The sequence below is a fragment of the Crotalus tigris genome, unplaced genomic scaffold (genome assembly GCF_016545835.1).
Source record: "Crotalus tigris isolate CLP2741 ecotype Arizona unplaced genomic scaffold, ASM1654583v1 scf7180000023720.1715460, whole genome shotgun sequence".
Classification (NCBI taxonomy): Eukaryota; Metazoa; Chordata; class Lepidosauria; order Squamata; family Viperidae; genus Crotalus; species Crotalus tigris.
Window position 1 is genome coordinate 289,024 of NW_024100139.1, and position 27,714 is coordinate 316,737.

General features: G+C 48.2%; 1 protein-coding gene across 8 annotated transcripts in view; it reads left to right on the plus strand.

The window, feature by feature from the left end:
- Positions 1-18,207, plus strand: part of CABP1 (calcium binding protein 1) — a 46,231-nt gene extending 28,024 nt beyond the window's left edge. For 3 of the 8 annotated variants that reach the window (XM_039321179.1, XM_039321185.1, XM_039321183.1), the window contains exons 2-7: positions 3,085-3,240; positions 5,556-5,586; positions 8,859-9,002; positions 12,618-12,727; positions 14,797-14,944; positions 17,620-18,207. In XM_039321179.1, coding sequence (XP_039177113.1) covers positions 3,085-3,240; positions 5,556-5,586; positions 8,859-9,002; positions 12,618-12,727; positions 14,797-14,944; positions 17,620-17,645 — 615 coding nt within the window. In that variant the 3' untranslated portion in view covers positions 17,646-18,207. The remainder of the gene's footprint in view (positions 1-3,084; positions 3,241-5,555; positions 5,587-8,858; positions 9,003-12,617; positions 12,728-14,796; positions 14,945-17,619) is intronic. The other 5 variants (XM_039321180.1, XM_039321186.1, XM_039321184.1 and 2 more) reach the window with 3 other exon arrangements.
- Positions 18,208-27,714: the final 9,507 nt, after the last annotated feature.

Below are 27,714 nucleotides of genomic sequence, written 5' to 3' on the forward strand. Positions count from 1 at the left end.
AAGAGTTCGCTTAGTGACTGTTCGTAGTTACAATGGCACTGAAAAAAGTGCCCCCCAAGCCACAGCTGAGCAAGACACCTGCCTGCCCACCCAGCGGCGCTCTTCCTCCTGTTCGAAATTTTCATTGCTGTGAGCATTTCTGTTGATTGTGGTTGCAGCAGATTTTGGTCACTTCACATGACCCTGGGACACTGTGACCATTATAAATATGAATCAGTTGCCAAGCATCTGAATGTAAATCACAAAACCCTAGAGATGCTGCAACATTCCAGCTGATCGGCGCTTCTTCTGGGCTCAGCAGAAGCACCAGGATCAGCATTGAGCTCCAGCTGGAGCCTGGCGCTGATCCTGGTGCTTCCACTGAGCCCTGACAGCCCCGAAGAAGTGCCGATCAGCTGGAAAGCGGCACTGATCCTGGCGCTTCCGCTGAGCCCTGACAGCCCTGCAGCTCCAGCCGTCCCTCGCTCAGGCTTATGCGGTGTTGCCACCAGTTCAGCTCATTCCCCTCCCCCGCTACCACTTTTCTAGGATGGTCACGTACCACCTGCCAGGTGCCAATGTACCACAGGTGGTACCCATACCACTGGTTGAAAAGCCTTGTGCTAGAGGGACTGCAGCTTTACCTTCTCTGAAAGATTTTTTATTCATATTTTTAGATTTTTTTATCCCTCCTTTATTATTTTTGCTACTGTCTTGGCCTTAAAAATAGCAATGTACACTCTTGGGAAGGGGGATCCCCCTCATGTCAGCCATGCCACATGAACCAGACAGGAGATAAGACCAGATGAGATAAATCTACTTTATTGTAAGGTTGCATTAAAAGAATCTTGCAGGTACAAACTTCCTGCCACCCCTTTGAAATCCTTGATCAATTTATTATTTATTTATTATTTATTTTTAAAATTTATAAGCCGCCCCATTCCCGAAGGACTCTGGGCGGCTAACAATAAAAAACACATGAAACATAACAAAACAACAATACAAAAACAATCATCCAGGGGTCAGGTTTTATAAACCCCAGGCCTGCCGGAAAAGCCAGGTCTTAAGTAGCTTACGGAAGACCAACAGGGTGGGAGCGGTCCTAATTTCCGGGGGGAGCTGGTTCCAAAGCGTGGGTGCCATCACAGAGAAGGCTCTCCTCCGCAGCCCCACCAAATGGCACTGCTTGGCCGATGGGGCCTGAAGGAGGCCCAGCCTGTGGGATCTAACCGGACGTAGGGAACTATGAGGTAGTAGGTGGTCTCGCAAATAGCCTGGCCCTGAGCCATATAGGGCTTTAAAGGTAATGACCGACACCTTGAATTGGACCCGGAGACCAATAGGCAACCAGTGCAGCTCACGGAGGATAGGTGTAACGTGGGTGTACCGAGGAGCACCCACTATCACTCGCGCGGCTGCATTCTGGACCAACTGTAGTCTCCGAATACTTTTCAAGGGTAGCCCCATGTAGAGCGGGTTGCAGTAGTCCAATTAAGGCAGGTCCTTCCTATGTTTCTTCCCTCTGACCATTAAGCAACTGGGGGCTTCTCCTCTCTTCTCTGATTGTTTCTTAGGCAGCGTCTCTTCCCCACGTCCCCCAAGGTCATCCACACAGTCCATTACCTCTCCACATCTGGCTTGCTGGGAGCTGCTGGGCCCCAGACATCTGGAGATGTGAACATTCTTATCTATATCCCACCTCAATAGTTATCGGGGTTGAGACATGCTGGTTTCTTGGGTCCTGTCCTTGTGGATAGCAATTTGTTGGGACCAAGCAGTTGCCAGTTGCCTTCTCGCTGGATTGTCCTGGCTTCTCCAAGCCTTCTTGCTTAGGGCCAGGGACAAAGTGGATGCAGCAGCCCTTCTTCCATGCTGTGTCTGTTGTCTGTTGGAAGGACTGTGTGGGCTTTTGATGTCATCACAAAAATAAAGTCCAGGGAGGGGAGGGGGGGCTGCTTGACTTGCAATAGCACCTAGACCAGTGGTTCTCAACCTTTTTAATGCTGTGACCCCCAACCTGTCGTAAGTCGAGGACTATTCAACCGGTCGTAAGTCGAGGACTACTCAACTGGTGCAGCACCGTTTGCAGAATGGGACTTTTGGCGGCTCAGCAGGGCAGAGACAGCCTGGACAATTCCTATTGGCTTTTGAAAGCCAATAGAATTAGACTCTATTCAAGAGAGTCTATTCTATTGGCTTTCAAAAGCCAATAGAATAAAAGGGAGTAGCACAGCTAAGGAAAAGGGGGGAAAAATGGTGGACTGCGTTGTTTGGCGACCCCTGTGAAATGGTTGTTCAACCCCGAATGGGGTCCCGACCCACAGGTTGAGAATCACTGACTTAGACTTATATACCGCTTCATAGTGCTTTACAGCACTCTCTACATCAGGGGTAGGCAACCTTGGAATTCTGGGAGTTGAAGTCCAGGACTCATAAAAGAGCCAAGGTTGTCTACCCCTGCTCTAAGCGGTTTACAGAGTCATCTAAGCGGTTCACAGAATCATGTAAACTTGCACCTCCTCTTCGAAGTGAACTTGTGTTTTGTCTGCTCACAGTGAGGCCAAACTGCAGGGGGACGGGAAAGATTGTGGAATGATAGCTCCCGTGTTTCCCCCAAAATAAGACCCGGTCTTATATTATTTTTGCCTCCAAAAGAGGCATTAGGTCTGATTTTCGGGGGGTGTCTTATATTTTTTGTGACACCTCCTGGGGCCGTGCTCTCCTGCCCCATTGTGGCAGCAAGGTGGGACGGAGTGGGTGGGGTCCTAACCAGGGCTTATTTTGGGGATAGGGCTTATATTAGGCCCACCCACCCCCCAAAAAAATCAGGGTAGGTCTTATTTTCAGGAAAACATGATGGTTATGAAATTTCTTGGAGGTAGAACGTTCTGTGCCTGAAAGACGTGGCTGAAGGCAGAGCTTGTCTCCTAGAATCTCACCGCCGGTCCTCTGAAACCAACCTCAGCTGAGACTGAGATTGTGGGGTGGGGGTCGGGGGGGGAGTCCCAGAGGCAGGAGTGATTCTCAGGGTGCCCACATGAGCCGGGAGGCGCAGAGAGGTAACTTCCTCTGTTGTGTTGTTTGCTTGCTGATGGACTGGCCAAGAAGATCCACCAGGAGGAGAAGGCCTGCTATAAGGCGGTCCAACTGAGTGAGGAGGGCTCCCTCATGGCGCTGGCCCAGAACTGCGCCGTGATGCACAACCTGCTGGGGCCAGCCTGCATCTTCCTGAGGAAGGGATTCGCGGAGAACAGGCAGCCGGTATGTACGTTACAGCACCCTCTTGGCACAGGAATCACCTGTGCCCAGGGCTGCTCCAAGACCCCACAGACCTCTCCTCCTCCCCTCCCTGGCCCTTGCCGTGCTCGGGAGAGTCCCATGCCCTGAACACCCACTTAGTTGCAGGAACACAACACGGAGACCTGAACTGCAGCAAGGAGGGGGGCGTGAAAAGCGATGCTCCGCTAAGCTCATGTCGTGGGGGGCACGGGGGCTGATGGAATGGCAGAGGAGAGAAACAGCTGACGCTTGAGCCATCTCCTATGTGTGCCTCTCCCCCCCACCCCACCAGGGAACATGGCAAGCCCACAGTTGCACCAGGATGCCTGTTAGGGGATCATCCTTCCCCAGAGCTCTCTTCAGGGTACCCTAAAAGATATTTCTCTCTCTCTCTCTCTCTCTCTCTCTCTCTCTCTCTCTCTCTCTCTCTCACACACACACACACACACACACACACACACACACACACACACACGGTGCTGCTCTGCCAGGGCATCTTGCTCTGTTCAGCTCCAGCTCTCTGGGTGATTATTCCTGTTGTTGCCTTATTGCTCTCAGCATCGTTGATCCTTGCCCCAAACTAGCCAATGGCTGCAACTGATCTCCCACAGGTATTGCCCATAAGCAAGGAAGCTGCCTTCTCTCCTTCGCAGCCTCCCACTCACCCACCCACCCCCCAGCCTGGCAAAAGAAAGGGGGGGGGCTTCTGGAAAGAAGGTGGGAAGACAGGCAGGGGGCATCTGAAAGGGATTTACTGTCTAGTTCAGCCTTTTGGAACCACCCCAGGCTCTGCGCAGAAGCATGGTAGGTGGAGTAGCAGGCCTACATTTGGGGGCAGTGCCCTGGCTTTGTCAGACAAGGAGATTGGGGTGGGGAAGGGGGGTGGTGGCTGGGAAGGACCTACTGCCTGGGAGCCAGCAGCATCCTATGGAACAAGAGATTCCCCCCCCCCCCTTAAGCAGCGCATTTCCACCTGGGCTTGCTTCCATTCATGGCAGCCACAGAGTTTTCCAGACTGCTCCAGACAAGCTTCCTTCCCTCCCCATCGTCCACCTCTGAACCGCAAGGCCCATCTTGGCTGCTTCACAGCTTGGTTGACCCCCTCCTCCTTCCTCCCCCCCACCAGTACCCCTTAATGTTGGGCACCAGAATCCGGGCTAAGGCTGGGCCATTGTTGCTGCCCTAAACAGCAGGAGGAGGGAGGCTGCAGCTGAAACAGGGCGGAAGGAACATAGAACATACAATAATAGGGCTGGGGGGGGGCTTGGAGGTCTTCTAGTCCAACCCCCTGCTCAGGCAGGAAACCCTAGACCAGAGGTAGGCAACCTTGGCTCTTTCATGACTGGTGGACTTCAACTCCCAGAATTCCTGAGCCAGCATGGCTCAGCTTGGAAACCTCTCCCTTTCCCCTCAGCTTGGCTGGCTCGGGAATTCTGGGAGTTGGTCCACGAGTCATAAAAGAGCCAAGGTTGCCTACCCCTGTCCTAAATCCTCCTGTTCTAAGCAGTGAGCCTCCAGGGGTAGGCAACCTTGGCTCTTTCATGATTGATGGACTTCAACTCCCAGAATTCCTGAGCCAGCATGGGGGAATTATGGCCCCTTCATGACTGGTGGACTTCAACTCCCAGAATTCCTGAGCCAGCCTGGCTCAGCTTGGAAACCTCTCCCTTTCCCCTCAGCATGGCTGGCTCAGGAATTCTGGGTATTGAAGTCCATAAGTCCTAAAATTGCCAAGGTCGCCTACCCCAGGTCTACACCTAGGCCGCTTTCTAACTCGTGGACTTCAACTCCCAGAATTCCTGAGCCAGTCTGGCTCAGCTTGGAAACCTCTCCCTTTCCCCTCAGCATGGCTGGCTCAGGAATTCTGGGAGTTGAAGTCCATGAGTCATAAAAGAGCCAAGGTTGCCTATCCCTGGCCTAGAGCATTCCAAATTTTCTTTGGGCTTCTTGGGATGGTTACACGTGATCATAGAAAGAAGAGTAACAGAACAGAATAACAGAGGTCCTCCAGTCCAACCCCCCCCCCCCAAGATAGGGGCCCTTCCTCCCCACCCCTGCTATGCTCTGTCCTTGGCAGGGATGCTTTTTCTGTGGGTCCACTTGAATTACATGGCTGAGCCACAGGAGGGAGGGAGGGTCTCGCTGAAAGCGCTCTTGGCCGGATTGCCTGCTGGGCCTGATGACACCCCACCCCATGGCCCGTCATTCCTTCTCTTTGCTTCCCATGTCAGTGCACTCAGTGTATGCTCTGAGGAAGAGCCAGGAACTTTAACTTTAACATAACTTTTCTCCTGCAGGACAGACAGCTGCGTCCAGAAGAAATTGACGGTGAGATATTTTTTTCTTTTCTACTGTTTAGAGTGGAGATCTCCACATTGGGCAACTTGAAGACTTGTGGATCAGCTCCCAGAATTCCCCAACCACAAGTCTTAAAGTTTAGAGAGGGCTGTGAAGGGGAAAGGGAGTCTCCAGTTCTCATTTTTTCCAGTCTTTAGTTCTTTCCCACTTCTCCAGCAACTGGCAACTTAAACAAACAAAAAAAAAAAAATCATGAAAATTCATCTGCATTTATGCTAAGGTGACCAACTTTTTTTTACAATAAAAAGGAGGACACAAATAAATTGAAGAAAAAAATATCATAAATAAAAGAAACATGTTATTCATTGCAACAATAATACACAATACATTATAATATGATAAATGCATAATAAAAAACATTTGTAACAATAACATTTTATATTGTAATTATGCTTACATGCCGCGCCCCCGCCTGCATGTGTAGAGCAGGCCCCACGGCTCCCAAAGCACCAGCTGTGCCGGCTCCGGCCCCAGGATACAGCCCGCCATCAACACACCCCGCCTGCAGCCACCTCTCCAGCACCACTGCCCACCCTGCGCAGCCCCGTGTAGAGCAGGCCCCACGGCTCCCACAACACAGGGGGCAGCCGGCCACCGCTGCCCTTACACCCCCACCTGCAGCAGCCCTGTCACCCCTGCCTCTTGCGCCCGCGGCCATTATTGCCCTAGCAGGGCCGAAGATCAAGAGAAAGTTACCGTGGCGTCGCCACTCCAGTTTCCTCCAGGTATCTTCGGGACTAACTAGGAGATGGTGTAGTTGGGTAGTCGGGAGGGGTGCAAAGTTCCTGCCAATTCGCCTTCACTGCAGACAACTTATATGTGCAAAGTTTGCCGGCTGGGTTTTTTCATACACTCAGCAGCAATTCCTATTGGCTTTCGAAAACCAATAGTGGGAGTAGCACAGCTCATGCAAAAGTTGAAAAAAAAACCATCAAAAAAAGGTGCCGGAACACCGTTCTGAGCGTTCTACGAGAAAAAAAAAGCCCTGCAGATTAGTCTTCAAATATCGAAAAGGAGGACATGTAGAAGGACACTTTTCGAGGGAGGACAGAACTTACAAAAGGAGGACTGTCCTCCCTAAAGGAGGACAGTTGGTCACCTTATTTATACATGTTCTCTGTCTCTCTCTTTTTCATCTGTCGACCAATCTATCTTTGCAAGCGGTTATTCTGTACTTCCCACCCACAAATGTACACAGATTAGATTATACTTTGTGTGAAAACTTGCATCCTTACATACATGCTGACAAGTGTGAAAACTGGAGAAATAGCTTTGGGTGGCAGATGGATTTGGAAGTGGGGATTTGAACTGGCAGCAGAGAAGCATCTGCCTGAGGTGCCAGAATGAGGGTCTTGGACTTTGGATTCACCAAAGATGGTCTGTGGTCCAAGAAGCTTTCAGTCCCTGGCTGGGGGAGAGGTTCTTCGTTTAAACCAGCGCTCCCCCCCAACCTTTCCGGCTTGCTGATCTGGGGGAGAGGGTGGGGGAGAGGGAATGGTTCTGTATGAGTGGCAGGCGCGCATGCAAACGTGAGTGCCCGCCGCACTCACACGTGGACCTTTTCACATGTGTCTGCCTGCCGCTTGCATGGCCCGGTTCCAAACAGGCTGCAGGCCGGTAGTGGGCCACGGCCTTGGGGTTGGGGACCCCTGGTTTAAACCATGATCCTCTGAGATGCTTTGAGTGGAATCAGACGTGGCTTTACCCCAAAAGGTGCTTTTCCCAAAAGGCAACTGGACTTTCTTGGTTCTTTTTTCTTTGAAAAATGTTTTGTTCTGACTGAGCCTCATTGGGCTAACAACGAGAAAAGTGCAAAGAATATAAATCCTTCCATCCTCCACCAGTCGGTTAGAAATGAAGAAATGGAGGAGAAGCAAAACCTTTTCTTTTTTTTTGTAAAAATTTTTATTTTCAACTTTACAATACATAACAATCTTACAAATACTTCAGATAAAAAATAAAACAAATTGATACACGCCACATTCAGTCTTGCCTGCCCATTTCTCCCCAAACCGCATCCCACCTCAAACCAACTTACTTCTTTCCCTCTTTTTCTTCACTCACCCTCTCTCCTCCTTCACCTCCACCTTCCTACATACTTCTCACCTTCTTCTCCTCCCTCTTGATGCGGTCCAGGGAAAATGCCCGAGCAGTTCCTCTCTCAAAATTAAAACATTAATATTATATACAATAAGACTATTTCTACTTTATCTGAACTACTTAAACTTCAACCCATCAACCCCCGCCCCCCGCTCCCCTCCCCTCCAACTTCCCAGAGCAAAATACAGGATTATGCAAACATATTAAACATAATCTATTTAAGTTTACTAATTATACAATGAACAAAATCATAAAAACCCTTAACTCTCTTTAAACTTTGACAGCATAAGTTTATAAACAAAATCATTACTCATAGAGAAGCAAAACCTTTTCAAAGAACAAACAAGGAAGGCCAGTTGCGTTTTGGAAAAACATCTTTGGGACAACCGTGACCTGGATGATGGAGAATCTCCACAGACATTCATGCCTGTAGCTCTTTTGGGGGACACTGGGAATGACTGAAAAGACATTTGAGGTGTGGGGGGGAGTTTGTCACTCAGCCCCTCCTTCTCTGGTCCCCAAAAGGCGCCTACAGCTAAATCGTGAGCTTCTTTACCCTGCTGGGGTGGACGATACGTGGTGGGCGTCTTGCTCCAAGGCCGAGAGTCCTGGGACTGCCTTTCCTATCACCTTCTTTTCAGGACCTCTGTCCACCTTGCAGAATCCACTGGCAGTTTTTGCACTTGCTCTGCATGACACTCCTGGGCTGCTGCTAAGCACCAAATTTGTCCTTTTGGGGAATTGCTCCCCCTTGGAAGATCCGGGGGAAGGTCTTGGCTTCACTGCAAGCTGATGTGAGATCTCAGAGATGGCAGGAAGCGGGGTCTGCAGGAACACGCGTGTTGCCGTGTTGGCTTCCCAGGCACTCTCTGAGCGCCGGCCAGCAGTGGGAGGCAAAGAGCCCCTCCCAGACCCTAGAGCAGGGGTCCTCAACCTTGGCCACTTTAAGACTTGTGGACTTCAACTCCCAGAATTCCTCAGCCAGCTTTGCTGAGGAATTCTGGGAGTTGAAGTCCACAAGTCTTAAAGTGGCCAAGGTTGGGGACCCCCGCCCTAGAGGAAAGACCCTCCAGGGCCAGGCTTTGCAGGAGGCGAGGGCGAAAGCCCTGTCCCCCTTCCCTCACCTGGATTTGCCCCCACAGAGCTGCGAGAAGCCTTCAGAGAGTTTGACCGAGACCGAGACGGCTACATCAACTGCCGAGACCTGGGGAACTGCATGCGGACCATGGGTTACATGCCCACCGAGATGGAGCTGATCGAGCTGTCACAGCAGATCAACATGAACTGTGAGTGGCAGCCACCCACCCGCCTGCTGCCGCGGTGGGGGGTGTGTGCTGGCCCTCCCCCCAGCCACCGCCTCTCCTGATGCTGTTCTCTCTCTGTCCCAGTCCTCCTGCTCCCCCATTGCCCCAGCCTTGCACCAAGCATGATCCCTGCATGGCCACAGGTGAGATCTGCACACCTGAATGCTCAGCCATCATGTGGAGGAGGGGCAGCCTGCTACTCCACAAGAGACCACGTTTCCTTTCCGAGGGTCCGCCGCCCTCCATTCCCCTGTATGGCTGCCTCAGAGGGTCCCTTGTTGTGCATCTTCACAGTTCTTTCCTCGGCCAGCTCAGCTGCTGCTGCAAGGATAGGAGGACTCCCTGGCTTGGTTCACACAATACACTCAACCTAAAGCCAAGTTAGCAGAATATCGTTCCAAAACTTGCATGCAGCTTTAAGGAGGCGGACGGGTTTGTGTGAGGCACATTAAAATAATTCAATTCCTGCAGTGCACAGAAGCCCCAAAGTACCCAGTTCCTGTTTAGTTATAATCACAGACTGCGAATTTTTGATGGCATCCCTCAAAGCATCATTTTGAAGTCATGGGAAGGGAGCATTTGCATTTTACTGCACTGGTAGACTTGCCACAAGTTCTGTGTTCAATTTCTGGAACCATATTATTATTATTATTATTATTATATACATTAAAATGTGAGGTCACAGCTGCTGGTTCTTCAGCTGGTGCTGGCCTTCACACACTATAGTTCTCAAGAACCTGGGAGGCCATAATGGTGTAGTATCTGTTGTTATTATTATTTTATCCTACATTTTAAGGAGAATGTAGCACAACCGAAAGAGCAACAGCAAGCTTATTCTGGGAGTTGAAGTCCACAGGTCTTAAAGCATGCTGAATGGGGAATTCTGGGAAATGAAGTCCACACCTCTTCAGCGCTGGGAAACACTGCTTTAGAGAAGAGAAAGCAGAAAAATGGGTTTAAGACTGTGGAAAGAAAAGTCTTCATCCTGGTTCATTCAAGCCGGGAATAAATAAACAACACAGCAACTGCTTTGGGAAGAAGGTTGCAGTTTATTGAAGAGCCAGAAAGATGGAAAGATGCAGGAAAGGCCAGAGAAAAGAAGGGGTGAGCACATGGGTAGTAGGTTTTTATACCCTCTCTAGCCTTTTGTTTGGAATAGTTTCCATGAACTTTGAGGCTATTTCCTGTGTCACGTATTCTGACCTAAGTCTGGGTGTGCCCTTTGGCCTTTGTGAGTTAATCCTACCATGTCCTGTCCCAGGTGGGGTATGCAGATTTTAGGTCTTTGTCTTCTTCAGCTTCTGGTTCCAACCAGGGCTGGTTTCTGCTTGGGGGAGGCAGACCTGGGGCTATTAAGAAAAACTGGGCATGCTTTTCTGCCTCTTTAAGATCCTCTGAGGAAATATATTTTTCTGCCCTTTTCAATATTTCCTTCTCTGGGGCTGACTTCCCACAAGACCTTGAAGAGCTGACCTGGAGAGGGGCTGGCTCCCCTCACGCAATCTGCTTGAGCAAAGGCTGGACGCCCAGGGGCTTCTCCTTGGCCCACACCCTGAGGGGGGTCAGACTGAGGATTCCCTTGCAGTCTAGGGCAGGGGTAGGCAACCTTGGCTCTTTTATGACTCGTGGACTTCAACTCCCAGAATTCCTGAGCCAGCTATGCTGGCTCAGGAATTCTGGGAGTTGAAGTCCACGAATCATAAAAGAGCCAAGGTTGCCTACCCCTGGTCTAGGGGGATGAAGGTGGGGAAGGGTTCTGCTCAGCGGCTTGCACATCCTCCCACTCGCACATCCTCCCACTCGCTCAGAACAAGGCAAGCAGAAGGACTGTCCCTCAAGCACAGTTCCCATCGCAAGGCCAGATGGAGATGGGAACGTGACTCCCAGATGCACAATCCCCTTCTCGCTTTGCTGCATCCGTTCCCTCCAGGGTTGCTGCATCCGTGCCCCCAGCTGCTGGAGACCAGCCTTGCTGGGGGCACAGAAACCAGTCCCTGTTGGTTTAAATCAGTTCCAGCTGGCCTGGCAAGACTGTTCGGTTCTGGTCTTGCCCTTTCCTCCGAGAAGGGCGGCAGCAATTATGTTGCGGTGAATTAGCAGCAGCCGGGCAGCTAGAGAGTTGGAGGCTGACTTAATCAGGGGACTTGCTGTTGCCTTGAACCACCGGATGCCTCATTCAAGACGAAGCATCACTTTGTTTTGGGAAATAAGCGACTCTTTGGAAGTTATGAAAAAGAAGAAAATGACATCCTTGTGTGTGTGTCCAGTCAGGCTGCCATCTTGAAATGTAAGAGAAAAAAAAATCCTGTGCCAAGAGCTGCAGCGGTCCCCAGGCAGTGGCTGTGCTTGCCTGTATGTCTGTGTGTGTGTGTGTGTGTGTTTTTGCATGTATGCACATGCATGCATGTATAAACCTGAATATCAAGGCTGAGCCGATCTACTCCTGCCCCATTTACGCCCTCTTGGTCACCAAGCCCTGCACTCTGTCCTGTTAGCAGCTCTTTTTACACCAAGCATAGAGTTAAAGGACTGGAAGGGAACTTGGAGGTCTTCTAATCCAACCCCTGCTCAGGACAGCCCTCTCCATACCTTCTTGGACTAATAGTTGTCCAATCTTGTTTTGAAAACCTTAGCGATCAGCTATAAAAAAAAAGGCAACCAGTGCTGTAGACAGACTTTCTCAGTGTTTCTCAACTTTGGCAACTTTGGACTTCAGCTCCCAGAATTCATGGGAGACTGGGAAATTCTGGGAGTTAAAGTCCAGACATCTTAAAGTGGCCACGGTTGAGAAACATTGTTCTGCCTGTTTGTCAAGTATTTATGAGGATATTTCCAGTCTCACTGGAGAAAAGTGTTTTCCACACTTTGTTAAGGGAGGCCACGCCAGGGTTCCCCGTGTCTGTAACAGCCACAAATGTGCTGTAAATCCCCGTCCTGGGAATATTTTGGGTCAGGAGTCAGTCTGAACACAGAGCTGCTTGCTTTTATTCCATGCCAAGCTGTGAACATACATCAGCCTCGATTTATCCCACTGAACTGGTGTGCCGAGAATGTCGGTTGCATAAAAGTGTGCAGTGTCAGATAGAAAAAAGGATGCCAAGTCTATTTAAATTAGGAAATTCAGACTGAAAATATAATCCTTGCAATTTCAGATCCTTGCAATTTCAGGTCTACAGCTCATGAGTTTATTTTAAGTGCACATTTGTGCTGTGACATTCTGCCATGAACTCATAATAAGCCTTTATACATTTTGTTTCAGTAGGAAGTTTGCATTTGAAAATACTTATTTTTCTTCTGTACGTGCAGACTCCATTGCCTCCTCCAGCAGTTGCAAAACTGGGTGAGGGGGAGGCAGTGGGTGGCATCCCTGGCTGGCATGGGGGGTTCTTCTCCTTTTGAGATGTCCATTGTTTCTGTGCCCTTTTAGGCACAGACCCAGCTGCATGGAGTCCCCCAGCGCATGCTGCCTTCTCAACCCGGTGTGGGGCCACCTGGGCTCATTCCCTGGCGTCCAGACGGTGTGGCCGGAGTCTGGGCTCGGATGGGGGTGCTCGGCTGTAACCACCTTCTGCACATTCTCCCTCCTTGTGTCCTCAGTGGGCGGCCATGTAGACTTTGACGACTTTGTGGAACTGATGGGGCCCAAGCTGCTGGCAGAGACGGCCGACATGATTGGGGTGAAGGAGCTGCGGGATGCCTTCAGGGAGGTGAGAAACCAGTTGCGCTGTCACCCGTTCCAAAATCTGCCTTGTGGTTGTTGTTTTTTTGCCTTCCTCCCAGAGGGAGGCTTGTGTTGTTCTGCCTTCTTCTTGGGGGGGGGGGCTCAAAAGTCTCTTTCCCGATTCTCTTGGTGGTTTTTTCCCCCCTTACTTGATGGTTGGATGTGATGGTGCTGCTGCTGCTGTTCTCCTTGTTTTCTTTTCCATCGCTGCTTCCTCCCTACTTGGAGTAGGTGTGCTTCAGACTGAGTCTCCAAAAGTGCTTTGTGGCACGTGGAATATGCAAGTCACACCTGTCTGCAGCTCTTGAGAACAGGGGGTTGATAGAAATTGCTGGAGACAGGTGTCAGGTTCACTTTCCTGCACACGCCAAAACACTTTCTGGAGGCCACAGCTGAAGAGCTACGCAGTCCTGCGTTCTAGCTGCCAAAGTTGTGGCTCTGAAGATAAGGAGAATTCCCTCCTAATCCTCCCATTGGGAATGGCTTCATCTTGATTCTTCTTCACACTTGCATTTAATTGCACTTTATTATTATTATTATTATTTTTATTGAAATTTTTTTATTTTTTAACATACAAACATTATAAAAATACAATAAAATTTTAAAGTAAAATAAATTCATAAGCAACCATTGTCTATACTACCTTTGCCCCCCCCCTTACCCTCCCTCCCATCCCCAACCCCCCTCCCTTCACTTCCCAGAGCAGAATACAGGGTTAATAATAACAAAATTTATAATAATAAAAAAAAGAAAAAAAAGAAAAGAAAAAAGAAAAGAAAAGAAAAAAAATGTCATAATTAACCTTTAACTCCATAACCTATAAAACAATTCTCTATAATATTTAATATTCATTCATAAAATAAATGAAACTTTTTAATTCCATACTTTTTCTGAATATAATCTATCCACCTTCTCCATACAATAATATATCTTTCTTGTGTATGATCCTTTAAATAAGCAGAAATTTTTGCCATTTCTGCAAAACTAGATACTTTAAATATCCATTCTTCTAAAGTAGGCAAAGAATCTTTCTTCCAGTATAAACCTACTAATAACCTTGCTGCAGTTAATAAATTCAACATCAAAGTAGTTTCTTTTTCATTTAAGTCAACGAAAATACCAAGTAAAAATAGTTGAGGAGTAAACTTTATCTTTCTTCTAAAAATTTATTTATTTATTTATTTATTTATGAGACTTATATACCACTTTAAGTGCAAGCACTCTCTAAGAGGTGTACACCAGTAAGCAATGTATATATATATTTACATTGCCCCCAACAATCTGGGTCCTCATTTTACCTACCCCGGAAGGATGGAAGGCTGAGTCAACCTTGAGCCGGTGAGATTTGAACCGCTGACCTGCTGAACACAGTCAGCTAAAGTGGCCTGCAATACTGCACTCTGACTGCTGCGCCAAAAAGCCTTTACTTTTTTACAATTCCACCAAATATGAAAGTATGTCGCATCATTATTGCCACATCTCCAACATTTGGGCTGTATGTTGGAGTACATACAAGATAATTTTTTAGGATCTAAATGCCATCTATAAAACATTTTATAGAAATTTTCTCTCAAATTTTGAGCTTGTGTAAATTTAACATTTCTTGTCCAAATTGTCTCCCATAAATCCAATGAGATCGGTTCCCGTATATTCTGAGCCCATTTAATCATACAATCTTTAACCAATTCTGTTTCCGAGTCTAACTCTAATAAGACATTGTATATTCTTTTTATATGAGCCGGACTTTGATTTTTAATCTGAATAACCAATTGTCTATCTTCTAATGTTATTCCCTCTTTCTTATCTACAGTCCATCTGTCCACTATTTGTAAATATTGAAACCATGACTGTAGAATATTTTCCTGTGCATTTAATTGCACTTGATGCTGCTATTTGCCAAGGGCTTTCAAGGGAAACTCTCAAAGCGTTGAGATGTAAAACCAAAGTGTTGCCACGCAACGAGCTAGGTTGGCTCAAGGTGCAGCTTTGAGAGGTCCATGGAAAGCCTTTGGAAAGCCACCAACTCTGTGGTTCCTCCTGGTGTGCTTTGTGCAGTTTGATACCAATGGAGACGGGGAAATCAGCACCAATGAACTGCGAGAAGCTATGAAGAAGCTCCTCGGACAGCAGGTGGGACATCGAGACATTGAGGACATCATACGGGATGTTGATCTGAACGGAGATGGGCGAGTAGACTTTGAAGGTGAGCAGAGGGATGGCCTGTCCAGGGAGGGAAGCAGCCACAGAGCTGGCTGGGAGATGTGGCTGTTTGGGGAAGGGTGTAAGGACCCACTTCAACCCCATATCTTAAGAAAGCAGAACTCTTGGAAACAATTTCTTCCAACAGGAACTTTTATTAAGAGTAGTTGATAGCAGGCATAATATACAGGATCTGAGGGATTCTTTACAGATCGATACTTTAAAGGGTCCCTAAGCAAACCCCACCCCACAATTCATCCGGACAGTTCAGACCGGCCAATCCCCAGGTGTTAAGTTCATCGTGGCAAAGGGAAGATCCTTCTCCGTTTGTAGTAAGATTGTAGTAAGATTCACACCTCCTTTTGAGACCGGAGAAATAAGCCAGGTCCCGGAGGTTTGTATTTCTTTCTCCCCCACTTTTCCTAGCTGCCAGATTAGGGAGAAGAAAGTTCAGAGAGAGATGCATGGGGCAGGGGGCAGTTTGTTACATTGTAATGGACAGCAGACCCAGCAGCAATAAATAAAAGGTTACATTGTAGCCAATAGAGGAAGTGAAAGTCATAAACCCACAGGCATATCCCCCCTCCCCCTTAGGAGTATGGCAGAATCCAGGGAAAGGTGAGATTTGGTTTTAGATCAGAGGAGATAGATAGAAAGGAAATATAAATGGATTCTGACCAAGGGTCTCTTCCCTGTGTCTTGTTTACTGCAGCATGTAGAGACTCTTAAGAGGCGCTTAATAAAGGCTCACCATGAGTCTACGGATCTCACAACTCCTCTCATGACTAACTTCAGCCAGCTATTGTGAAAATGGCAGGGATGATCTGCACACGCGCACACACACACACACACACACACACACACACGCCTCTGAAGCAGAAAGGGGCCTCTGGTCAGCTCCCACCCCTCACCTCCCGACTTTAGTAGGTTACAAAAGGGAAACTGCCCTGGCTGTAAGAGGCCTCTGCACCTATTGCAGCCAAGAGTTCGGGAGACTCAGAGCCAGGTGCTGGGGGGGGGATTCTTCTCACCCCCCGACTCAAACGGGTCTCCAGACACAAACCTGGATGTTCTACCATTTCTGGTTTGGGGCAGCCAAGCGAAAAGAAAATAGGCTTTCCTGGCCAATGTGGGGGATCAGAAGGACTGCTACCCCCCCCCCGGGAAATGCTCTCAAGATGCCTTCTGACCTGCTAATACAGTTACTTGCAGCATTTCCAGCCCAGCCTGAAATAACTCCTAGAATCCTTAATCACGAACATAATAAAATTCTTAAATTTAAGATGGATTTTTTATTTAGAAAGCAAAAAAAAAAAAAATGGCAGATTTCCCATCCCCCAGCACCATCTCCAATTATATAGAATACAGAATGTCAGAGTTGGAAGGGACTTTTAGTCCACCCCCCTGCTCAAGCAGGAGACCTTAGATCAGGGGTAGGCAACCTTGGCTCTTTTATGACTCGTGGACTTCAACTCCCAGAATTCCTGAGCCAGCAAGGGGGAAACTTTGGCCCCTTCATGACTTGTGGACTTCAACTCCCAGAATTCCTGAGCCAGCAAGGGGGAAACTTTGGCCCCTTCATGACTTGTGGACTTCAACTCCCAGAATTCCTGAGCCAGCATGGCTCAGCTTGGAAACCTCTCCCTTTCCTCTCATCATGTCTGGCTCAGGAATTCTGGGAGTTGAAGTCCACGAGTCATAAAAGAGCCCAGGTGGCCTACCTCTGCCCTAGACCATTTCAAGACAGGTGGCTGTCCAGTCTCTTCTTAAAAGCCTGCAGTGATGGAGCAGTCCCAACTTCTGGGAGCAAGTCGTTCCTCTGGTTAATTGTTCTCAGTGTTAGGAAATTGGGGCTGAGAAAGTGAAGAAATTCTGAACTGAACATGGGGAAGTTAGGAAAGAGCTATTAAAGAGAGAAGAAGGAAGGAAAGGGGAGGGGAGGGGAGGGAGGGAGGGAAAGGAAGGGGAGGGCAGAGGAGGGAAGGACTGTTTAGGATGGACAGAAGAAAGGAGAAGCTCAAGTTACTACAAGAAAGAACAACCAGATAGCTGAACAGGCTTCCAAGATTATGTTATTTAATCCCATATCCCACAATAGTACAGAAGCATCCATTTATTGGTATAATCTCTTTTTTCAATTATTTTGCAGTTATGTTGGCCATCCAGAGTCCATTTTTGTTGGGCAGCTAGAATCAAATCAATGCAATAAATGCATGAATTCCTGGGATTCCCCCCTCCCCCCAGTCAATTTCTTGACCTGACCTGACATCCATCTTGAAGGCCTGCCCAGGTTTCTGTCTGTCCCTTCTTATACTAAGCAAAGTCAAGGTGAACTAGTTTGAGTTTCTTTTCCTTGCTTCCTTCTATCTCTGAGCACATAAACGCTTTTCCAGGTCTTCCTTGGATGTCTTTTGTCACGCCTTTCCCTAAATTCCTTTACAGAAACACTCTCTGTTTCCGGAAAACTGTGTAAAACCGAATCGGCAATGAGATTTAAATCGGTGTTTTTTCAAAGCTGGCAACGTTAAAACTTCGAAGCTGGCTGGGAAATTCTGGGAGTTGGGAGTCCACACATCGTAACATTGCCAACTATGAAAAACACGGGTCTAGAAGGAGCCTGGCCCGGTGGGGGAAGGCCCTGTGCAGCACCGTCTCACTGCCTCCATCCCTTTTCTACAGAGTTTGTCAGGATGATGTCTCGCTGAAGACGGCTCTCGAGCTGAGCAGTGACCCAGCCCCAGAGAGTGCAAAAGGGCCTGTGTGGCGTGCCATGCCCTGAGCTCCTATGCAATGCCGGCTGCCCCATCGACGGTGTGCTGCGGTGACCTGCCTCCTACTCCACCTGGCCTGACACTTCTTCCCTCTCCACACTGTGAACGACTTGGGGTCTCCTGCATCGGAAGCGCTGCTGGGGGGAGGCAACCTCATGGGGGGGGCAGCGGTGCCCGTGCCCGAAGCAGCCACGGAGGGCTGGACGTCATAGAGGTCTCCTTTTCCAACGCCTTGCCTGCTTTTGTTCTTCCGGCCAACCCTGCAAAGCAATGAGAAAGAGGGGGGCTCCTGGATGTGGGGGGTCCCCGGGACCAGTGCCTGACATAGACTGTGCTCTGCACTTCTGTTCCTTGGCCAAGGCGCCTTGTACGAATGCCTCCTTCCGTCTCCTATGTGTCGCCTTGATTTTTGCCTCTGGAAATTTTTCTTCTGTCTCTCTATGGTCATGTTAAGGGATGCCGATATATGTTTGTGCAGAAAAACAAAGAAATAATATTGAGCAAATACTCTCGGTGAGGCTGGCTCTTATTGGCCAGGGGAGGAGGGGGCTGTTGTGGGGCAACTGGGGATTAAGGCCCACAACTCTGTTATGAGAGGCTACTAAGAGCCCCTAAAAGACTGGAGCTTAGAATAGAATAGAATTTTTATTGTCCAAGTGTGATTGGACACACAAGGAATTTATCTCCAGTGCATAACCTCTCAGTGTACATACAAGCAAGAAGGGATGAATCACAATCATAATCATAAAATACAATAATCATAAATCATAAGATACAACACAGTGGTAGTCTATATCCGTGGTGGCGAACCTATGGCACACAGAGCCCTCTCTGTGGGCACGCGCACCATCGCCCCAGTCCTAGGCCTTCAGCTGGGTTTTATAAAACCTTTTCACTTTAGGCCTCCACCGCCATTTGCAAAAAAAAAAAAAAGGTTCATTCAATCAATCAATTTCAACTTCTCAGGGGAAAAAAAAAAGATCTTGCAGAGTCGGAATTGATTGATTGAACTTTTTAGTCCCACCCAGTCTGCCGTTACCACCACAGCCACGCCCACCCAATGGGCCACACCCACCCAATGGGCCACGCCCACCCAGCACCTGACAATACATAAGTGGGTTTTGGGTTGCAGTTTGGGCACTCGGTCTCTAAAAGGTTTGCCATCACTGGTCTATATAATAGGAAAACATAATAGGATAATATTCAATAATAAACAAGGACAGTTGTAGCAGGGTTGAACTGAGGGGTCCTTGGTGTTCTCTGAACTTGATCGATTTCTTGCAAATGTTTTATGACCTAAACTAGGTAACATCATCAGGGCTGGCCTAGCACTGACCTACACTGATGACATTATCTACTTTGGGTAATGAAACATCTGCAAGAAAACAACCAAGCTCAGAGAGCACCAAGGACCCCTCAAAGCTGGAGCTGGCAATCATTGTCCATTGTCACGGCCACCTTGCCATAACGAAGGCAAGCCCTTTTCAAGGGGAAGGGGCCAGCACTGGGGTCCACCACCAGAGGCCTGTAAACATTGCAGCTGTGCAGCATGGATATACCCAGGAGCCCGGCTTCCCTTCCTTTTCCCTTGCTCTTCAGTGAATAGGCAAGGCATTGTCCATTTTCTCCTCTTGATACCGTTGGAGACATCCCACATTTTATGCTGGCACAACGCTGCAGACTGCCCTTGCCTTTGGAGACAAGTAATGTTTGCCTGGTTTACTCTAGCCTAGTGTTATTCAACCTTGGCAACTTAATCTGTGGACATCCAATTCCCAGAATTCCCTAGCCATCATACTGGCTGTGGAATATTGGGAGTTGAAATTAAAATTACCAAGGCTGAGAAACCCTGTTCTAGACCACCCTACACTTCACTAGCAAGAAAGAATGGCTCTTTGGGCCTGACTGTCCACCAGTGTCCAGTCTCAGCTGCTATGGTGTCTTCTTTAAGCTCCAAACTTGCTGCTTTTCTCCATTCCCCCCCCCCCAATGGCTCAGAGCAGGGGTGGGATTCAAATAGGTGTACAACTGGTTCTCTGTGTGGATGCCACTTCCGGAAGTCCATTCTGGGCCTGGGCCATGAAAAATTAGCTACCGGTTCTGCCGAAGGGGTGCAAACTGGCTGAATCCCACCACTGGCTCAGAGGAAACAATAGAAGGCATCCCCTTGCCCACAGGTCCAGGGGCGCCCCTGGTTCTGCCCAACCACATGGCCTTCCTCTTCCTTCTTTTGCAAGAAGTCAAAGTGGGGGGAGGTGAAGCTGGCAGGAGGCTCAGCCCAGCCTGGTCTCTGGATGTCAGCTAGGTTGGCCTCCTGGATTGCTGAGGAGACTCCAGTCTGCAGTTTAGACGCACCTTGCCAATTTGCATCTGGTCACATGTATTACGCCAGCCGGTCTGCAAACAAACAATCTCATTCAAGAAGCCACATTGTGAGTCAACGCCCTATCAACACCCCACACTCACCCTCTGGTCGTCCAAGTCTAAGGCTCTTGCTTGAATTTTGTGTGGCCTTTTATTCTACACAAATGGAACGTCTGCAGGTTAAGGTCGAAAAGGTCACGATGGCGGCTGCAGCCCAGCAGTTGAAGCTGTCTATTTCTTATGTGCAGTGCTGCCATTTTGACCTGAATCCAGAGATGCCAGCTGCTGAAGGAGGAAGGTCAATCTCTCACCTGACTGGGCTGGCCATTAATCTGAGCCAGCCGGGTGCCAAGTCCCCGAGGCACATGCAGTGCACGGGAAAGCAGGCAGAGCTTGGATCACACTGCTGTGACCACCATCTTGACCTTTTCGACCAAACACTGCAGACGTCCTGAAATGGAGCCCTTTTGGAGGCTCCAAAATGGAGCCTTTTATGCAGATGGGACACGGTCAGCCAATGTGGCTGCAGCAACCGGGCGCTTTTGTGCCCTTGTGCTCAGAATGGCAGGCAATACACCTAGTGCATTAAAGAATCAAAACAGGCTTTTACCGACAGGCAAAATTAAATTCAGTGAGGGGCAGTATCTTAAACAGCCAACCAGGCTGATATCTAGCGAGGATAGGTATACAAGGAAATCCACATTGGTGCTAAGAAAACATGGTGGGTCATGCATCTATGAAGGAGCACGGGAGACTGTGTCTTTATAAAAAGCTTGCACATGCACAAACACACACAACCCTATTAAGTGTTCGTGGATGTTTCACTATATTGCCTGCATATGCCCTTCAGCATAGACCAAGCACATTAAGTGAAATATGAATAGAGGTTCACAAGGCAATCAGCAGGAATATCCTTCCTCTGGATGACTAAATACAAAACTAAACACTGAAATCACTCAGTACAACACAACATGATTAATTTAGATCAACCTCAGCAACTTTCGGATGCGCAGATTTCAGTTCCCAGAATTCCCTAGCCAACACATGCCAGCTGAGGGATTCTGGGAGTAGGTGCACCTTACTTAAAAGAGGCCCAGTTTGAGAAACAGTGTTAGATAAACACTGAGGCTGCTTAGAAGAGAAGGACATTCCATGGCAGAATTTGGTGACTGTTGGCTGAGAAGTAAGGGGGGGGATGGGAGGCTTTCATGGCGTTGCCATTGAATAGGCCTCTGGGAGGCTCAGCCAAGGGGGTGACTACCATTCAGGTCTCACGTGCCTACAGAAGGAAAATCACAGCTTATAGAGAGGTGGCTGTAAAGAAACCTGGTAGTCCTTGCACACATGCTAAACTGGAGTCGTAATTGCAGGCTAAGAGAACATGGCTGCATTCAGGTCGTATGCTAGACCAGGGGTCCTCAATCTTGGCAACTTTAAGACTTGTGGACTTCAACTCCCAGAATTCCTCAGCCAGCTTGCTGAGGAATTCTGGGAGTTGAAGTCCACAAGCCTTAAAGTTGCCAAGGTTGAGGACCCCTGTGCTAGACCCATCAATAAGCGGATTATAGTTTCACGGGAAGCTCTGGTTTCCACAACAGGCTGAACCGCAAGGATGCATAAACCATTGGCTTCTTCTCCCACATTGTGTGGACCGCACTTGCCCTAACAAAAATTAGTCCCGCTCTCAGCTCTGGTGGCTTGGCCTTGTCCCTCAGCACTTCTCATGAAATCTTGGAGGGGTGGGGGGGTGTCAGGATCCAGTCCTTCCACCCTCCTGCTCCTCCCGTAAGAGGGGCTCTCCTGCTTCTCTCGTTCTCTGCCAAACAACACTCATGGAGGCAGGGGGAGGATTGGGGGAGTAGTTTTCATGTACAGACGGATTTGGGGATTAAGTCTTCAATCTAATAATCTCATTGAAGAGATTACTCCTTTCATCTCCCAGCCAGCCCAGAGGGGGCTCCCAACAGAGCAGCTTTGTTGGTCAGCATCGCCGCTCTTTTGGGCAGCTGTTTTTCTCGCATGAGACATCTGAGAGAGGAACTGGACCTCCCTCTCTCTGCAGAAGCCTTTCCAGCCTCATGTACTCCGGGAGTCTAGGAACCGTCTTGAAGCCTTTCTGGTTAGGAAGCCTCAAAGAGGAGGCGGAGGGCAGATGGTGCTTGGAAAGACTCCATGCAAGGTTGAAGTGCAGCTCACTCCTCTCTACCAATAAAGGAGAATATTGGTAGCTCAGGGTTGAAATGAGGGGTCCTTCATGGCTGTTTTCTTGCAGACTTTTCATTACCCAACTAGGTAACATCATTAGCACCGATTATGTCACCTAGTTGGTAATGAAACTTTTGCAAGAAAACATCCAAACTTAGAAAGCAATGTAGAAGGGAAAGTCTTCATCAGGGTTCAGTCCAAGTCGGGAATAAACAACATGGTGACTGCTTTAGAAAGAAGGTTGCAGTTTATTGAAGAGGAGAGCCAGACAGAAAGATGGCTCTGGAAGAAAAAAGTGACCACATGTAGTAGGGGGTGGGTTTTATACCCTCTTGGGCTTTTGTTTGGAGTTGTTTCCTGTTCCTGTTTGAGGCTTTGTATTTCCTGTGTCATGTACTCTGACCAGTGTCTGAGTGTGCCCTTTTGGCATCTGTCCTAGAATTTGGGTGGGGTATGTAGATTTTAAGGGTCTTTGTCTTCCTAAGCTTCTAGCTGGAGGGCTCCACCTTCCTGAATGGATTATTACATCTGCATTTCTACAGAGCTGGTTTCTGCTTGGGGGAGGGAGACTTGGGGCTATTAAGAAAAACTGGGCATGATTTTCTGCCTCTTTAAGATCCTTTGAGGAAATATAATATTCTGCCCTTTTAATATTTCCTTCTCTGGGGGGGCTGACTTCCCACAGCAACAAAGACCCTCCCACTGGCCAAACTGCTCTTAGACAGCAGCATCACCAAACAGCCGGGTCTCTCAGCTGGTCCTCATTTGCCCTTGCTTTGCTCGGGAAGAGAAAGTACCCTGAAATGTTTGGGATTAGAACCCCAATTCCAGACCTTCCAAGATGGAGCAGCTGCAGGCAGCCATCTCCAGAATGCAGCATTCAGAAAGACAAGGGGCCAGGGCGTCCCCAGGAGGGAACATGGTCATGGACATAAAATGATATATCTGCCACGGGGAGAGATTTTTAAGCAGCATAAACTTTTGATTTTGAACACTATTAGCGTTGATGGAAACTGCCACAAAGAGCTGAAGTTAGGAGCCATTTGCAGTTGCCCAGTTGCCAAAGAATGAACTAGATTTTGCGTCCCACACACTGCACTGTGTGCCACATAAACCCGCCCCCTTCCAGTCTCCTTTGCTTCATAAATTGAAACATGGCAATTCTATTCCTCTCCACTGGGTAGGCCAAACCTAGTTGAAGCTCATTTACAATGATGACAGATGATGCTCATTAATCTCCTATGATTCGGCACTTAGCTTAAGATCTGATTTGTCCAGATCAGCAATCCTTCTTCAAAGTATTTAAATGCAACTGAGAGCACATTGTTGGATATGAACTGGAAACAAAGGGCTGCATCACTTTGCAGCCTAAACCAGGATTTTTCTGCCCTTCCAAAGTAGGAGCAGAGCAAACCCAGCACACTGGTGAAGTGTAGCAGACATTTCTGTATGGATAACTGTAGTTATGCCCATCCATTCTCAGCCTGGATTTGCCCAACCTGCTTGTCGGGACTAAACAGGCAGTTTGTGATAAGCTTGCTCGTTGTTCCTGCATATTGGGTGGGCCATCTCTTCAAACCATGATAAACAACGATGTGTAAGATCCCTTCCGCCTAGATCAGGGGTCTCCCAACTTGGCAACTTTAAGACTGTGGACCTCAATTCCCAGAATTCCGTAGGCAGCCATGCCAGCTGGGGTATTCTGGGAGTTGAAGTCCACAAGTCTTAAAGTTGCCAAGTTGGGAGACCCCCTGATCTGGATGTTCCACTGGTTTATTGGGTTGAACGTAACATGTTCTGTAATCATGGCGGTTGTGTTTTGGTAATCAGTGTTGAGGACTTAGAGCAGTGGTTCTCAACCTTTTTAATGCTGCGACCCCCAACCGGTTGTAAGTCGAGGACTACTCAACCGGTCGTAAGTCGAGGACTACTCAACTGGTGCAGCACCTTTTGCAGAAGGGGACTTTTGGCGGGCTCAGCAGGGCAGAGACAGCCTGGACAATTCCTATTGGCTTTTGAAAGCCAATAGAATTAGACCCTATTCAAGAGTCTATTCATTATGAGCCGAGGTGGCGCAGCAGTTAGAGTGCAGTACTGCAGGCCACTTTAGCTGACTGTGTTCAGCAGGTCAGCGGTTCAAATCTCACCGGCTCAAGGTTGACTCAGCCTTCCATCCTTCCGGGGTAGGTAAAATGAGGACCCAGATTGTTGGGGGCAATGTAAATATATATATATATATATACATTGCTTACTGGTGTACACCGCTTGGAGAGTGCTTACACTTAAAGCGGTATATAAGTCTCATAAATAAATAAAATAAATAAATATTCTATTGGCTTTCAAAAGCCAAGAGAATAAAAGGGAGTAGCACAGCTAAGGAAAAGGGGGAAAAAAATGGCGGACTGCATTGTTTGGCGACCCCCGTGAAATGGTCGTTCGACCCCAAATGGGGTCCTGACCCACAGGTTGAGAACCACTGCCTTAGAGGGATGTATGAAACTGGCCAGAACTCTCTGTCAAGGATGGACACAGGCACAGAAAGGCCCAGCTGGTGATGTTGAGGTTGGGCTCCAACAGTATATTCTTGTGGCCTTTCGTTCAACCTTCATACATTTTTCCTGCTGCCAGCAGCATTTTGCCAGAAAAAGGAACTGAAACGTGGAAGAATTCAGGGAAGATATGTTTATTTTAAACATTTCTATGCCAGTGTTCCATTTTAACTCATGATAGGGCAGAACAGAGAACAAGGTAACAGACACAACCCCTCCCCATCCCTGGATCCTGCCAGGCAAAGAGCCAAAAAAGTGACCCGTGTCCTGATGTCCTTGTGCAAGAGGCAGACTGCACCACTCACACGAGTGATGCATGTTAGGCAATTGACATCCTTTGTGTGAAGGCATGGCTTCCCACGGACACGTGTGCCAGAATGGATTCTCGGCCAACGGAAGGTGAGCTGTTTTTGCTTCCTGTCTCCACTTACCTCTCGATGCCCTGTGGAGTGGACTTACTCTTTAGCAGACAATCGGAGAAGCGCAGTGTTCCTGTGGCAGAACGAGGAGCTGAGAAGGTTGGCCGTGTCAGCCTGAAGAAGCCGTTTCTGCAGAATGCAGATGTCCAGCCCTCCCGGGCTCGACACACAAAGAAGGGGGGGGGGACAGCCTGGTGACAGAGAAGGAGAACCAGCACAAAGCAGCTCACCATCCTGAGAAAGAAGCACGAGCCGCGGATCCTCCGGCGAGCAACGGGTGGTTCCAGAGAGTATGGGACGCCACGCCTGCGCAGATAGGCTGCCATGCCTGCGCAGAATACAGTTAAGCCACCAAACAGCTGATGAGTGGCGTGCCGACGAACAGCTGATGGGCAGTAGCCCAAAGATTGCATTGCCGGGCAGGGCATCGCAGAAAAGCTTCAGACAGATTTGCTGTTTTCCCTGATTGGTGACTGGTGCTGGTTGGGTGTTAGGAGGGTGGGGTCGTAGGATGATGGATGGGTGGGATTGTGGTTTGTTGGGCAGGGGTATGGTTGGTAACTAATTAGGTGAAGGGTGGGGACGGTTTTGGCAAATGTATTTAAACAGCGCTGGGAGGCGATTGCTCCCAGCGCAAACTTTGTAAAGCATAGAGCCTGAGTTCTAAGGTCTGTGTGAACATCATCGCTTTACCTCAAGTAAACCGGAGTTGATTGGATGAAGGTGTTCCTGTGTCTTCCTTTTTCCTGCAAGGGTCCAGTAGGAAAGCTGACAGCAGAGAGTTCAATTCCTCTGCAAGACGAAAATCACCAGCCAGGAGCCTGTTGAGACTGAGGGCCCTTCCAGATGAGGGCTGGGCCTGGCAGCCACGATTTCAACCTCTCGCCACCCCCAGGAGATGGCATCGTTACTGGCATTTTGCATAAACAACTCCTTCTCATTTCCTTCTTCTCAGAACAATCTTGACAACATTTCCTCAAAGTGCTCTTCCTTTCTCTGGATGGGGTGTTGTTGTTGTTGTTGTTAATTGCGAGGTCGTGTCAGACCCATCGTGACCCCATGGATAATGTTCCTCCAGGACTTCCTGTCCTCTACCATCTTCTGGAGTCCATTTAAGTTCACGCCTACTGCTTCAGGATGGGGTGTGGAGCGGCTGTAATGTCCTGCAGGCCACTCAGGTCCCAACAGCAGCTTCTGGCCTTAGTCAAGAACTAAAGCGAACCTCAGAGGGGTACAAAGCAGAAAATTGTACAGTGCTATATAAAAGAAAATATGTTTCCTTTTTTTTGAAAAAGGCGAAAGGAGAATAGATTTCAGGATTAGAATAGAATAGAGCTGGAAGGGACCTTGGAGGTCTTCTAGTCCAGCCCCACGCTCAAGCAGGAATCCCTATATCATTTCAGACAAGTGACTGTCCAGTCTCTTCTTAAAAATCTCCAGTGATGGAGCGCCCACGATTTCTGGAAGCAGGTTGTTCCACTGGTTAATTGTCCTCACTGTCAGGAAGTTTCTCCTTAATTCCAGGTTGGTTCTCTCCTTGAGTAGTTTCCATCCGTTGTTTCTCATCCTTCCCTCTGGTGCTCTGGTGAATAATGTGACCCCTTCTTCATTGTGGCAGCCCCTCAAATACTGGAATGCTGCTATCATGTACCCCCCTATTTCTTCTTTTCTTTAGATTAGCCAAACCCAAGTCCCGCAGCCGTTCTTCGTATGTTTTAGCCTCCAGGCCTTTGATCATCTTAGTTGCTCTTCTCTGAATTCTTTTCCCAACTCCCAACATCTTTTTTTGTGATATGGTGACCAAAACTGGATGAACCAGGATGGGGCAACACTTCTGACTAACAGCAGATGGTGCCTGGATGACAGTTCCCCAAATTTAAATACTACATCCTCATAATGTTCCAATTTCTAAGAAGTGGAATTAGAAGGATTTTGATACAGAAATAATCTTAGTCATAATCTTTCTCCTTGATTTTTGAGAGTAATTTTTTTAAAGGGCAATCAGAGCACTGAAATTATATTCGGCTCTTGTGCTTCACTCAAATATTTCCGAAGTCCAAACCTCCAGTAAATAATGGGTTAATTGGTTTTAAGCAGGTGCAGATCTTTTTAAAAAATGAGTATCGCGTGGTGCTACGTGTACATGAGGAAGGGGCTGACAAAGCTGGGAGCTGAGTCCAGAGACTTGGACAGGGGGTGGATTGGAACAGTGGTTCTTAACCTTTTTGAACGAATTGCCCCCTTGAGCCAATGAGGAAGTTGTCATCGCCCCCCTCCCCCAACACAACCTCTCAATCACAACGTAGGAAATAATTCCTCAATTTATGCAAACCCTTGTTTTGTTTTCTTTAAAATTGTCATCAGGACATAGCGATGCAAATAATTTATTTCCAGTCTTTTTTCCATATCTCAACTGTGTGAAAAATTTTGGTCCCACCCGCCACTTTATTCCCAAACTTCGTGATA